The 14,216-nt window shown below is 46.7% G+C and overlaps 2 protein-coding genes and 1 pseudogene across 3 annotated transcripts; 2 read left to right on the top strand and 1 right to left on the bottom strand.

Annotated features, from left to right (window-relative positions):
- Positions 1–1,926: 1,926 nt before the first annotated feature.
- LOC119266720 lies at positions 1,927–4,411 on the top strand (annotated as a pseudogene).
- Positions 4,412–6,185: 1,774 nt separating this feature from the next.
- On the top strand, positions 6,186–10,330 carry LOC119266722. 2 transcript variants are annotated; one of them, XM_037547986.1, is made up of 7 exons: positions 6,186–6,348; positions 6,440–6,559; positions 7,481–7,563; positions 8,011–8,111; positions 8,429–8,503; positions 9,116–9,667; positions 9,813–10,330. In XM_037547986.1, the coding sequence occupies exons 6-7, from the start codon at positions 9,124–9,126 to the stop codon at positions 10,208–10,210; spliced, it is 942 nt and encodes a 313-aa protein (XP_037403883.1). In that variant the 5' UTR covers positions 6,186–6,348; positions 6,440–6,559; positions 7,481–7,563; positions 8,011–8,111; positions 8,429–8,503; positions 9,116–9,123; the 3' UTR covers positions 10,211–10,330. The 2 variants fall into 2 exon arrangements, with proteins under 2 accessions (XP_037403883.1, XP_037403884.1); XM_037547987.1 differs by lacking the exon at positions 8,011–8,111.
- Positions 10,331–10,395: 65 nt separating this feature from the next.
- LOC119266721 (E3 ubiquitin-protein ligase SINA-like 10) lies at positions 10,396–12,538 on the bottom strand. Its single transcript, XM_037547985.1, has 2 exons — positions 11,454–12,538; positions 10,396–11,361 (listed from the first exon to the last, which is right to left on the bottom strand). The coding sequence occupies exons 1-2, from the start codon at positions 11,712–11,714 to the stop codon at positions 10,624–10,626; spliced, it is 999 nt and encodes a 332-aa protein (XP_037403882.1). The 5' UTR covers positions 11,715–12,538; the 3' UTR covers positions 10,396–10,623.
- Positions 12,539–14,216: the final 1,678 nt, after the last annotated feature.

Below are 14,216 nucleotides of genomic sequence, written 5' to 3'. Positions count from 1 at the left end.
GATCAATTATCTCCAAACTCCATTCAAAACTATATCCTAACTAAATCCAAATTATCTCGTAACAAAATCCAAAAGTATGTCCTAACTAAATCCAAATTATCTCCTAACTAAATCCAAAATAAGTCCAAACTCCATACAAAATAACTATCTCCTAACTAAATCCAAAATATCTCAAAACTCAATTCAAAAGTACCTCCTAAGTAAATCCAAAATAACTTTCTTTGAATCCAAATCTGCTGACAACTTTCTCATGCCACATAATCCTAACTAAGTCCTTCAATATGTCGTAGCTACATCCGACTTACACTTCCTTTCAATCGTAATCTCATCACAGCTTTCTGAAAAGATAAACCCTAATCCTCAGATGACATATCCTAAACCCTAACCAAATCCGACCGAAATCTCCTCACAACTTTCTGAAACGATAAACCCTAAACCTCACATGACATATCCTAAACCCGAATCAAATCCGACCCCTATTGGTTCTATATGCAGAAGGGACCAGAAAAGATTTGAGATGGGTAGGCACTTACAGCGAAGATCCGGCGTGAAAAAGTTGATGCACGGCGATGAGGATGATGTGGCCTCTCGGGTCGGGGAAGGTGGCGTCCGCTCGGGGAAGGATCTGGCGCCGCGACCCGACTGGGGTGACTTGCGATGGAGGGAGTGAGGGGGAGTAGGAGCAGGAGGGGTAGACACGGCGAGTGCGATCGGCGGCGATCGAGGGCGCCGGAGGCGATCGGCGGCGATCGAGGGCGCCCGAGGTTAGGGCTCGAGAGGAGGAGAGAGGACGAACCGCTCGAACCGAAATTCAAAAGAGTACGCACGATGATGGGACCTCTATAATGAAGTGCTTTATTAATGCACTTAATTTAATCGAAAAATTTAGGACGATAATACCCCTGGACCAAATTGGGCCGATTAAAGGTTAAAAAAATTAGGTCGAAAATACCCTTGGGCTTAAAAAGGCCCAATTATTCTCATCCGTTAGATCGGTCATATAATACATGTGCTCTGGTGTATTATAATGCACCGTAAAATCTCCCTAGTTTTAACCCCTCTTTAGTCAGGGTTGCTTGGAACTTTAGCCTCTTAAAGAGACTATTTTTAGTCAAACTAAGAGGCTAAAGTTCCAAGCAACCCTGACTAAAGAGGGGCTAAATCTTGTCTTGAGACTAAAAAATTTTAGTCAGGGGTACCCCTGCTAAAATGTGGATTAGTCCTCTCTCTACTCATTTAACTCCTCTCCTTTAACACAGGCGAGTTCTAGATTGAAGGGTTTGAAGGATAATAAATGCTCATTAACTTGATTTTAGCCTTTTTAGTATTTGAATCCAAGCATGGGTGAGGCTAGCATGTTTTAGTCCCACTACTTTTAGTCATGAGACTAAAACATATCCAAGCACCCTCTAAAATAAGTTCCTTGGATCCAAACACCCTCTCAATCAAGTTCGAAGCTATTACACTACACGTACGGAATTTACATTTATTAAACGGAGGGGCACGTGCGGAGTTAAGTTAACCCATTATATACATCGTGCACCTATATATCCACCTACGGCGGCTACGCGGTCGCCGTATCCAAAGCAGCAGCACGCCGCGGCGCGCGCGGCGGCGGCCGGCGACGCTCGCCGTGGACCATCTAGCTATATAGGAGAGGAGAGCTGGTGGCCTATCCATGCGCGCGGGCGGTCCACCCTGACCCTGTGGAATACTAGGACTCCATTCCATGCGTGCGGTCTTATCCAAGTCTTTGACTGTCAACACAGCACGGCCACCACGTGGAATCCTAGGACCTCAGTCCTCAGTCCATCCCATGTGTACTGCTTATCCAAACTCGGCTATAAACACACACCGCATTGCTCACTCACTCACTCATCTCTCTCTCGAGCTAGGGTTGCGTGCTGACTGCTGAAAGGAGAGGAAATGGGGCCGGCAGCGGCGGCGCTATCCGTTGTGTCGCTGTTGTGCTGGACGGCGTCGACGGCGGTGCACGCGTCGCATGTCATCTATCCGGAGCTCCAGTCGCTGGAGACCAAGGAGGTTGCACAGGAGCTGCGCACCGGCTACCACTTCCAGCCCCCTAAGAACTGGATCAATGGTAAATACTGTTTTCTCGATCCATCTACACCTCTGCATGTTTGTGGATCATCTTCTTCTTTCTGTTACTCATTTCTGGTCGCCTCTTGTTTGCATGGCATTGACCCTACTTCCCATGACGACGCAACAACCAATCAGATCCCAATGGTACGTCGAGTAGTAGTTTACTAACTAGTGTGGACATTTGTTTGCATGGCACTGTGCGACCCAGCTGCATGTATCTAAACCTATCTTACGTGCGTGCGGATGCATGCAGGGCCAATGTACTACAAAGGGCTGTACCACCTCTTCTACCAGTACAACCCCAAGGGCGCCGTGTGGGGGAACATCATCTGGGCGCACTCCGTCTCCACCGACCTCATTCACTGGGTGGCGCTGGAGCCTGCGATCTACCCGACCATGCCCTTCGACGTCAACGGCTGCTGGTCGGGCTCCGCCACACTGCTGCCCAACGGCGTCCCCGTCATCATGTACACCGGCATCGACCCCCACAAGAACCAGGTGCAGAACGTCGCGTACCCGGCCAACCTCTCCGACCCATACCTCCGGCAGTGGGTCAAGCCCGATTACAATCCAATCATCAGCCCCGACCACGGCATCAACGCAAGCGCTTTCCGTGATCCCACGACAGCGTGGTACGGACCCGACGGGTATGTACATTTTATTTTCATCCTCCGAATAAATTTTCTTCACAAGTTGGCTCAGAGCTTGGGGAGGGGGGCGGTGCCCCCCCCCCCCCCCACCCTCCAAACTATATATTGTGCTCTGATTATGCATAAAGAATATATGTTGTACCTGATATATGTGCAGACACTGGAGGTTGGTGGTGGGCACCAAGGAGAACATGAGGGGGATCGCGGTGTTGTACCGGAGCCGAGACTTCAAGAAGTGGGTCAAGGCGCGCCACTCATTGCACGTGGGACTCAGGAATGTGGGAGTGCCCTGACTTCTTCCCTGTGGCGGTAGCCGGAGGCAGCCGTAACCACCAGAGTGGTGTGGACACCGTGGAGTTGCACGACCGTGTTGTGGCCAAGGAGGTCAAGTACGTGCTCAAGGTGAGTCTAGAACTGACACGATACGATTACTACACAATTGGCACATACGACCACGACAAGGAGAGGTACACCCCCGACCACGCCTTCCTGGACAATGACTACGACCTCCGCTACGACTATGGTGACTTCTACGCCTCCAAGTCCTTCTTCGACCCGACCAAGAAACGACGTGTTCTCTGGGGCTGGGCCAATGAGTCTGACACCGTTACCGACGACCACCACAAGGGCTAGGCCGGCATCCAGGTCACTAGCTACGCTTGCACATGAACAAAATTACTTTTCCTAGTATGTTTTCCACCGTACGTGCTGAGAGCCTGAGATCGAGACGTATTGTTGTTGCTGATTTTCTCAGGCGATACCAAGGAAGATCTTCCTATCGCGAAGCGGGAGACAGCTGATCCAATGGCCAGTGGAGGAGGTCAAGTCGCTGCGCTCAAAGCACGTAAATGTCAGCAACAATGCCGTCAAGGGCGGCGAGTACTTCGAGATCACCGGCTTCAAATCCGTGCAGTCAGACGTGGAGGCGGCGTTCGCCATCAGGGACCTGGACAAAGCAGAGAAGTTCGACCTGGCGTGGCGGACCGACGCACAGGGGCTATGCAAGAAGTTCAACTCGCACGTCAAGGGTTGCGTTGGGCCGTTTGGGCTCTGGCTGCTGGCCTCCAACGACCTCGAGGAGAGGACAGCCGTCTTCTTCAGGGTGTTCAAGACCAACGACACCAATTACGTCATCCTCATGTGTAATGACCCAACAAGATAACATATAAGATACAACTCACTCAAGTCACGTTACATGGTACAAAACTTGCGATGTTGGATTATCCATGCATCCAGATCCAACAGTAATTCCCAATGATCACTATCAAGTAGGTCATCGTACGAGTCACAGGTCTACAGGCCGACCTTCGCCGGCTTTGTCAACGTCGACATAGCCAAGACCAAGAAGATCGCCCTCAGAACATTGGTATATGTATATATGTAACCACATGATCAGTGTATGCTCTGGAGTGGATTAAACCGTTGCAAGAGGGGTCTAAGGCATGTGGCGAACTTCATTTCAGATTGACCATTCTGTGGTGGAGAGCTTCTGGGCCGGCGGAAAGACGTGCATCCTGACGAGGGTTTACCCGAGGAAGGCCATCAGGGACGACGCGCACCTCTTCGTCTTCAACAACAGCGAGTCGGACATCAAGGTCACAAACCTGCACGCGTGGGAGATGAAGACCCCCACGATGAACAAGCTGCTGGAGCAGTAGCAGCGGCCCGGACGATCGAGGAGTAGGGGTAGCCTAGCCTAGCCGTAGCTAGCTAGCTTAATAATATCCCCTGATAATCTTGTACAAGCATAATAATATCCTCGGTTGAGGAAGAAGTGCTCAAGCAGCATGCATGGATCCATGCTAACATATTATTTGAGTTCAAGGGAGACCGGATCTAAGGTTTCCCCCAAAGCATGTTCGGAAAAGAAGGGGAGGGCCGCAACATCAATGCCTTCAACAAGGGAAGGTGCCTGTAGGCGCCGCCATCGACGACTCCAGCCTCAGCCGGAGCACGGCTTTTGGCAGCAGTCCCCCCCTCCCAAACCCACGACCCTGCCATCCCATCCAGCCTACCACCTCTGCGACACGTGAGCATCTTGCCACATCTTGCCCTTGATAAGTTTCCGACGTATCTATATTTTTTTGTATGTTTCATGCCACTATCTTATTTTTTATGCAAACTTTGATATGTATTTGGACTAACCTACTACTAATTGCAAGACAAGCACAATTACTTGTTTTCCCTTATGTGCGTAGGAACTTCATGGAAATTCAACGAAGTATGAAAAAACTTCAAGGTCCGGTAAAATTTGGAGTTACTACATATCTGTCCATGCAAGTCTAATTCTTAAAGATCATCACTTGCTTACCATGGTAGATTATGAACGTTCGGGATTGATAAATTATGAACGTTCGGGATTTGACCATGGAAGACTTGACCTATATATTGTTGGAAACCCTAACTCTCCACCCGGGGGCACCCTTTGGTGCCAAAATTGTAGAACCACAGCCTCCATCTATAGAGTAGAAAACTCATAACCAACAAACGAAAGGGGACCTTCGCTCTCCCTTTCAACTGCTGTGGGAAGGTTGCCTGGGGACTCCACCATTTCCACCACCATCTTCCTTGGACCAAATGGCTCACCACTATAAAAAATAACTTGTAATCTTCTACTAAGACATGGTGTTTGATTCAATGAATAATTCGCCTATGATTTGTTTCATTGTGTTCATGTCTGAGTAGTTTTCTTTTGTCCTATTATACCGGTGTTGTAGGATGCTTAGTATGCATTGTATGAATTGTTATTGTGTTGTACTAGGGTGTTAATATAGAGGTGCACACTATATTGAATCACACTTTAGGGTAAGCAATGTGTTATGGTAAGCTTAGTATGGTAGGCCGGAGCGACAAAAGCCGTTCCCTGAGTTTGTGAATTACAACATATGCGATTCGAAAGGAACCCTAGAGGAAGTTAGGGCCATAGTTAATGTTTTACCTGAATAAATCTTAGTGTTTGTGGATACTTGCTAAGAGAACAATTATAAGTACATGTGAGTCCATTATTTTGCAGCATGTAAGTACATGCCTCTACCGCATAACAATTGTAACAAGTTCGTGTACCGGGTATGTTATGTTACCGATTGCCTAGGGAAAATTCCACCACTGCCCTGCCACTTAATTAATGAATTCCATTTTTCCCCGCAAAAAAAAACTTTCTAACTTATTTTTTTACAAACTACTTCCTCTGTAAAGGAATATAGGAGGAGTGATCTAAACACTCTTATATTTCTTTAGGGGAAGTAATATATAATAGTACCTAACTTGTAACTTTATCTTTTCTAAGTACATTAGTTATATCTTGCATTTTATCTTAGTTGTAGATAGTTTAAGCATAGTAAACATGGTCAAGAAAGGAGTTGGACTGTTGTACGTACATGTTCTTTTTGTTGTGCCTGCCCACTGATCTCGGTGGGTCCCACGGCGCAGGAACCCCCCACGTGATCATCCTCCCGTGGCTCCCTCGGAGAGCATCCCCCACCCCACCAGATCAGCTCGCCGTCCGGCATCCCCTTCCTCCTCCCCCTCCTCCTCCTCCGGTGGACCGCGCTGCCGTGGGCGCGGAGCGAAGGCCTCCGCTCGATCCGTCCCGCGGGTGAGGAACCCCCGTCTTTCTTTTCTTGGAGCTGATTTTAAGCTGGTTCTTGCTCGCCGCCGCTCAACGATCTCTGCTGGTTTCCTTGCAGAGCACCGATCGCGCTTTGATTCCCGGCCGTTTTGTTGGAGGCCAAGCGGAGGGGAGGGGGGCGAAGCGAGCAAGGAAGTAGCCTGAAGGTGGGGTGAGATGGGGAAGCAGAGGAACCAAGGTCTGCTGCCTCCGCCTGCGCCTTTCTCTTCCAGATTTCTTCTTTTCAGATGGCCTCTTTGCGATTTGCGAACTCTTTCCTCGTAGCGTTCGAGAGCTCACTGATCCCACCCAAGTCAGCTATTAGTACGTTGAACAGTAAAACAGAGATCTCCTGACATTGGTGGTGGTACTAGTTAACTGTAGGAGTATGATTTGTTTATGCTAAGCACACCTTTCAGCCAAAGTACTTGGCCGAGGGCACAGAAAAAATTGAGGTTTAGCGGCGAACGAACCTGCTGCTCTCCTAAATTGCAATCATCAACGTTTTCTGTGCCAACCAGGCACGTCTTCAACTTCGATTGACGAACTGCTGTGAACAAATCTTGCAGAAAATTCTAGATTTTTACAATCGGGGTTCTTCAAATTCGCACGCTAAAATACATGGGATGTTTGTGATTGGATGCATGGAAGTAATGTTAATGCATTTATCATTAACAGTAATTCCACCGTTTAATATTTTACCACGTGTATTAAGTGAAGAGAGTTCATCATGGCCGGTGCTTTAAGTCGGAGAGGCTCTCAATGCAAAGGCGAAAATAGCAGTAAGGAAAGATAGTTGTTTCGTTGATATGATATTAGTATCCCCATTCTTTAAAGAGGGATAAGTTGAAAATCCAGTAGTCAGCTTATAGTAGTGTTGAACTTACGGGTTGCTAAATTTGTGGAATATGTGTAACGGAATGAATTTCTTCAATGTCGTCTGCGCATGGTTTCACTTTTTATTGATAAACTAACATGGTCTGGTTTTGACTTACTGATTCAATATAATTTTGTGGTACACAGAAGAATAACACATCAAGACAAAGCAAATACATAACCATCAGCATACCTTTTTTCCATACTGCTTCTTCATGGTTTCTCTGGTCATCTACGTGTGCAGATTGATCCAGTGAAACTGAGGAAACTTGGGACAGCGTTTAAGAAGAATGGGCCTGTAACTGCTGGCACTTCTTCTACTGCAAGGTTTGCAATTTTCATACCCTTGCTACTTATTTTACTATCTTTATATGGATATTTACTTAGATGGTAATCTTGCAAAATAGTTTAAACAGCAATTTTCCAGTATGGTACCATAATCCTTAATAAAAATATTCAGCTAGTAGAATTGAGCTATCTGATTGAAGTACCTCTATTCAGTATTTCTTAATTCAACAATTTCATTCAGATTTATGATACTGCTTGGTCTAGCATTGTAGATTTATTTTTACATGATCAGTCTACCTTCAGCCAAACAATGTTGTATATATTCAGTAGTATAAATCATCGGTCTGTTCTGTGTCATCTTCAAAGAGTACTGAAGAGCTAGATTATTTCAGAGCTCAAATTTTATTCTTTTATGCACGGTTAAGATGAATTACGCGAAGCGATGTTACATTAAAGTGTAACTGCAGTGCCTTTCTTATCTTCCAGCACTGTACAGTGATGGTGCTGCTGCAATTGCACTAGTCAATGGGGTGAAAGCTACGAACCTTGGCCTTCAAGTTATTGCAAGGATAAAATTTGAGCTGAAGGTAGTCTGGTCTTGCCTTACACATGCCTTGTCATTATTCATTGCTGGTGAAACAAATGTTGTTTGAAAATTTTCGACCCATTATTCTTGTTAATGAAGACTTGTACAAACATTATCCTTTCCTATGTCTCAAAACTGTGAACCTAGATAATATCATCCAATGATCTTTTTCTGTAGGATGCAATGTTATTTTTTCTCTGTTCTTATTATTTTGCATTACAATGAGTTTTTTCCATTAACACTCATTACAACTTCAAGCGCTTGTACTATTTACAACAGCTCCAGTTCTTGCTATCCTAAAGGTTATATCAAATTCAGGTCTCAAGATTCACAAATATCCTCATTCTAGTCGATACGATCAAGAAGGCGACAGTTTGGTCACACTTGGATCCGGTAAAGCCATTTTTGTTCGATTTTTAGCAACGTCGCCGTTACTTTTTAACTCAACACATGGAGATGCTAATTGACCCGAGCTATGTGAAAAAATTCCATAATTGAGGAAGAACTCTAATTCTTACTACTACTCGAGCTTCTCGACCTCTTGTGAAATCTATTCATTTAGCAATATACAGAAGGAAATGATAGCTTCATTTTCAATCAAGATATACTAAATGGATATGTAGGAATCAAAGCAACCGCTAGAGCTCTGGATTCAGAGTTATTTGAATTTGCACATTAAAATATATATGACGGGTTATATGAAAATAATCTTACTGCATTTGTCTTCGATAGTACATTCATTGTTTTTTTACCACATATACTAAAAAAGAGAGTTCATGGCCGGTGCTCCAAGTTAAAGAGCCAGTCATGTTATAATAGCTACATAAATGTTCAAATATCTCGATTCTTAAAAAGGGTAGGTGACTTTGGTTATTTTTATTATCCTTGCTACTTGTTTCTTTTCCCTTAGGGGTGAAATGTCTGATGGATGGATATAGCTTCAGCTTCTTTTTATTCCTGCACCATTCTTCATTAATCATTGGTCACGCAATTTTACTATTTCAGGCCACAAAATGACTGTAATAGATTTCATAGATCTGAGCGATCATGATATTATTGACTTGAGCAGCAGCGATGACGAGACTGTTCAGGAGGATCATATTGCAACTCAGCACCGGGCGGCGTCGCTTGATAGGCAGACTGTGCATGTCATAGCTGGTGAAGGAATCCAAGATGTGCAGGCTGCGTTTGTTGCAACTAGTGAAGGAAGGCAAGATGTGCAGGCTGTGTTTGCTGCAGCTAGTGAAGGAAGACAAGAGGCTGCCGATTGCGGACATGCTTTGGAAGCCACCACATCGTCCTTGGTTACGGAAAAAGAACCTCTTGTTGCAGCTAGTGAAGGAAGCCAAGATGTGCAAGCTGTGCTTGTTGCAGCTCGTGAAGGAAGCCAAGATGTGCAGGCTGCGTTTGTTGCAGTTAGTGAAGGAAGTCAAGAAGCTGCTGACTCTGGAAATGGTTTGGAAGCTACAGCATCGTCTTTGGTTACTGAAAAAGCACCTCTTGATATGGCTGAATCGCACAACTGTACTCGCTCTCCCACATCAGCGCCGTTCCCCAGTATATTCCTCTATCCCTTTCTCAGTACAGTTGTGTGTTTATCTTGCAAACAGTCCATATCAAGCAAACATTGCAACAAATTATTATTATTTGAAGTTAACAGCACCCTTCCCAGAAAAAAAAAATTAACATTGACCTTCTGCAGGCCCGACTTCTACCTTTCTGAAGGCTCCGACCTTTGAAGGTGGCGATGCAAAGATGGTAAGAGGGAAGGTGAAGCGTCCCAGGAAGAACTACCACACCGGTACTCCTAGGACAAGTCCTAGGTTTGAACTGAAGCCTGAATGTCGGAACGGGCCTCTGGAAGAGCTGCCAGCCGAGGCACTGACCTCTGAAGGTGGCGACGCGGAGCTGGTGAGAGAGAAGATGCAACATCCTGGGAAGGATTACCATACCGTCACTCCTGGGACAAGTGCTAGCTTTGAACCGAAGCGTGAATGTCATAACGGGCCTGTGGAAGAGCTGCTAGCCGAGGCTCTGACCTCTGAAGGTGGCGATGCGGAGTTGGTGAGAGGGAATTACTGCACTGCATCAACATGTTGAATATTCAAATTCATACAAAGAGAAGAGTTGGGATATTTTTCTTTTTGACACAAGGCCTCCTTTCTTGCTCATGGATAACATTTCTTGACATGAGATTGAGCTCTACTCTTGACTTGAGAAGTTGAGATACGGAGTAGATTGCAACAGATGCAAATGAAATGCTTGCAAGTTGGAATGACATAACACCGGAAGAAGATGCATTTCACCACAGGATTAGCACCAAGCATAATATCCTCCGATTTAGGTAAGTACCCTACAATGATATTAAAGTTCACTACTAGGTAGGACTACCATCAAAGATGAACTGCATCCCCTAATTATAACATGACCCAAATACTTAGTTTAAGCTGGAACACCAAAATACTAAGCAACCACGAACTGCCTTGAGTGCATCGCAGGAGTGCTGGACCTAATCAAACCAATGCATCGGACCAAGGGGAGAGCTTGTCGATGCGGATGTGCAGAGGCACTTCCATGGACGCAGCCCCATCCCCGTCCCCTGCTGCTGCTGCTGGCACCAGGTACATTGGCGGCACCACCAGGAACGTGGGTTCGCCCGCGGCGACCACGGCGCCGGGCGACGAGCTGCTCCTCATGTGCATGTCCACCAGCACCATGTCCTCCTTGCCGCAGCTCGCCGCCACCAGGTTGACCCACATCTTGCACGCGAACCGGGGCCGCGTCGCCGCGCTCGCCCTGGCGCAGACCACGGACACGGCGGTCACGCCGGCGCCGAGCGCGCCCACGGTGAGGAGGAACACGCGGTTGTCGTCGTCGCCGAGGAGCACGAGCCGCGGCGTTGAGACCGGGAGCCGGAGCTGGCTGGCCTTGCCGTACTGCAGGGCGCGCACCGGCACCGAGTGGACGGTGTGGAGGTGGCCGGCGAGCGCCTGCGGCGCGCCGACGTAGCCGCAGCCGGGCTCCGTGCAGCGGCAGGGCGCGTGCGGGCACGCGGTCTGGTGGTCGGCGACCTCGTGGTAGGTGACGTACCTGGTGCAGCCGGGGTTGGGGCACTCGATCCGGGTGGAGGAGACGACGGCGTCGAGCGCGGGGCAGGGGTCGAAGAAGCCGCCCCCGTCGACGCACGCCTTGCACTGGCCGCAGGGCAGCTGGGCGACGCAGACGCCGCAGGCCAGGTGCCCGGCTTTGCACTGCAGCAGCAGGAGAGGAGCACAAACCGAATCTTGAGGAAGGAAAGAATCGAGCTTTCACCAGCGCCAATCGAGGAAAGAAAGAGCGGAACCTGGAAGACGGGGGGCTTGAAGGGGAGGGTGCAGAGGTGGCAGTGGAGCAGGCGCTTGTCGATCCTCACGGCGAGCTCCTCTCTCAGGCTGTACGGCGCCGCCGCCGCCGCCGCGACGATGGGGCTCCCTTCCCCTCCTCCGGCGACGAGCTCTTGCTTCACGCGGGCGTCGGGCATGTCCAGGCGCGGCTTCTTGGCGCTCCCCTCGTCGGCCTGGTCCGGCGAAGCCCTGCTCCTCCCCTCGGCGGCGGCGCCCTGCATCCTGGCTGGCCGGACTTTGGGGAAAGAAAACCTTTCTAGCAGGAGATGGGGGAGAGAGAGAGAGAGAGAGGAGAAGTGGAGAGGTCCAAGAAGAAAAGTTCCACACTGTTCCAACTAGACTATAATAAATGCTTTCCTTCCTCATTGACCCCCTGCATTAACGAAGTACCTTGCCGATGCTCTTCATGATAAACGAGCCAAAATGGTTTGATATATGCACATTACTGTCATAATGTGCCCTAACCAGCTGCATGTGTGTTACTTATATCATTGTTTTGCCTTAAAAAAATCTTATATTTTGATACGGAGATGGTATTTTTTATGCTTAGGCAATGCAAATGTCTGCAATACTCGATTATTCCTCTCCATCCTTTCCACATCTAGCAGTTGCCGTAATTAGTGTAATCGGTCAATTATGGTTAGGATAGTAATTGTGAGTACTTGTATATCTTTTATAAGCATCTATTGTGTTCTTAACCAGCTGCATCTATTACTAATGTTAAGATATCACTGGTAAGATTATTTTGTATATGCTGTGAGTACTTCCTTGTATGTACTCGATTGTGGGTCACCACTCCCCAAACTTATATATGGTATAGATATAAGTCGTGTTCTTAATCAAATTCATTATTGCTGGTTTATCCATATATTCATAGTGTCTTCTCTTTTAAGTACCTACAAGCGTGCGATAAAAGGTTGACGATTGCAGGTCCATGTTGTTCTAGAAACATTGAGGAACATAATTGTAAGTGCAAGTTTTGTTCTTTTTTGCACATGTGTCTGCTTTATTGATTAACAGTGGAGTGCTTTTGACTCCATCGCCAGATGACAACACCAACAAACAAGTGAGAGCCCATAAAAAGAAAATACTGGAGAGTAGAAAATACATCCAACATTACAATAGGGGCTTAGATTCACCTAATATCCTAGAAATAACATACTGGAGAATAGGTGGCGGGAAAGCTTATTTGAACCTAAGGAGAGACAAGTATAGAAGGACCTCCATATCAGAACATGAACCGCCGACATAACCCAAATCAGAATATGTGTGAAAAGATCTAGGCAGGATAAAACATAGGCAATGATTATTTAATGGGGAAATGAAAGTTAAACCAGGAGGAGCAGGAGTTCGCAAAGGATGACACCTATTCCTGGCTTGACATCCAATTGACATAGGCATACTACCGTTTATTGGATAACCTACTACTACTAGAAATCGATGGTGAAAGAACACCTAGCCTCTAATGATGGTTTTGGTGTTAATGGCATTATGATCAGATGACTAACTACGTTTCAAGTGTAATTCCAGTATACACATCGTATGGAATGGAGTATAAAAGTTAGTCAGCGACACATCTCCAACATATCTATAGTTTTTGTATGTTTCATGCCTATTATCCTGGAAGTTTGCAATATTTTAAATCCTTTTGAGGGACAAGCCTATTAATTCAGTGATGGGCGCCAATTTTTTCCTCCTATTTTTGTGATCTCAGGAAATCACCATAGCAAAAGTCACCAGAAAAATAAAAAAAGAAGAAGGTGTTTTTGTGCCGGAAGAAGACCAGGGCACCTGGGCCCTTTGCATGGAGGGGCCCATAGGGCATAGGCGTTCATAGGACAGAGGAGCCTTGGTGGGGCGCCTAGGGCCTATGGTGCTTCCCACCAAGGTGGCTCTGGTGCCCATTGGCTATATATACCCTGAAAGCCCTTCCTTAGTTTATCGTGCATTTTTTCACGGCCGCTACCTCACGATCTGAGGCGATCTTCATTTTCAACCCTGATCTAGTACTCTGTCGGAGGGGCAAAATTCGTCTTGATCTTCAGCGACATCGATTCTCGCACTCGAAGATGAGTGGTGAGTAGTCTAACCCCTGAATTATGGGTTCATGGCAGTAACCAAGATGTAATCTCTCCACTTTGGTGTTCAATACAATAGCCATATGAGCTGCCCTACATTATTATGGTTAATCTAAAGTATTATTTAGCTATGATTTTGTTCATGTGATGAGTTATTTATTTATGTTCAAATATTTTTGATGATTTTATGGTTGATACATATATGTGTATTTCTCTCCGCTTGCTTGTTTACTCTTGTCCAGTTTAGATCGGTAGCTAGTAGTGGAAAGAGTTGTGCATTAGCTGGGCTCAACCTTGCAGGTAAACTAGCGCAGTGACAGGAACTGAAAAGACATGTAGTGTGTTGTTGCTATTAAGAATAATATTTATACGGTGACTAGAATGAGTCCTATACACTACTAGGAAACTTAGTATATGTGGGGTCACATTAATGGCTGATGTTGTGCAAGTGCATAGAGTTTATTTGTAGCTTTTGTGAACTAAGAGTATCGGTCCTACACATTAACAGTCGTGTGGAGAGCCGGTCATGAGGAGGGCCGCTTAACCGACTGTGAGTGCTCGGCCGTCTGTGAGGAGGACGCTTGCCTGGGCTTCCAGCTACCCGGCATTTCGCCTAGCGGGTGCGGAGTGTCGTTTAGCTGGTTG

Source organism: Triticum dicoccoides, chromosome 3A (genome assembly GCF_002162155.2).
Source record: "Triticum dicoccoides isolate Atlit2015 ecotype Zavitan chromosome 3A, WEW_v2.0, whole genome shotgun sequence".
Lineage (NCBI taxonomy): Eukaryota > Viridiplantae > Streptophyta > Magnoliopsida > Poales > Poaceae > Triticum > Triticum dicoccoides.
The sequence above is the reverse complement of the archived record's forward strand: the minus strand, read 5'-3'. Positions and strand labels throughout refer to the sequence as shown.

Bases quoted from the DNA above. Each gene is read 5' to 3' on its own strand.
- LOC119266721 (XM_037547985.1), bottom strand. From the start codon at position 11,714: ATGCAGGGCGCCGCCGCCGAGGGGAGGAGCAGGGCTTCGCCGGACCAG. The intron at 11,362-11,453 runs GTTCCGCTCTTT...CTGCTGCTGCAG, and splicing joins TCAAGCCCCCCGTCTTCCAG to TGCAAAGCCGGGCACCTGGC.
- LOC119266722 (XM_037547987.1), top strand. From the start codon at position 9,124: ATGACTGTAATAGATTTCATAGATCTGAGCGATCATGATATTATTGAC. The intron at 9,668-9,812 runs GTATATTCCTCT...GACCTTCTGCAG, and splicing joins CACATCAGCGCCGTTCCCCA to GCCCGACTTCTACCTTTCTG.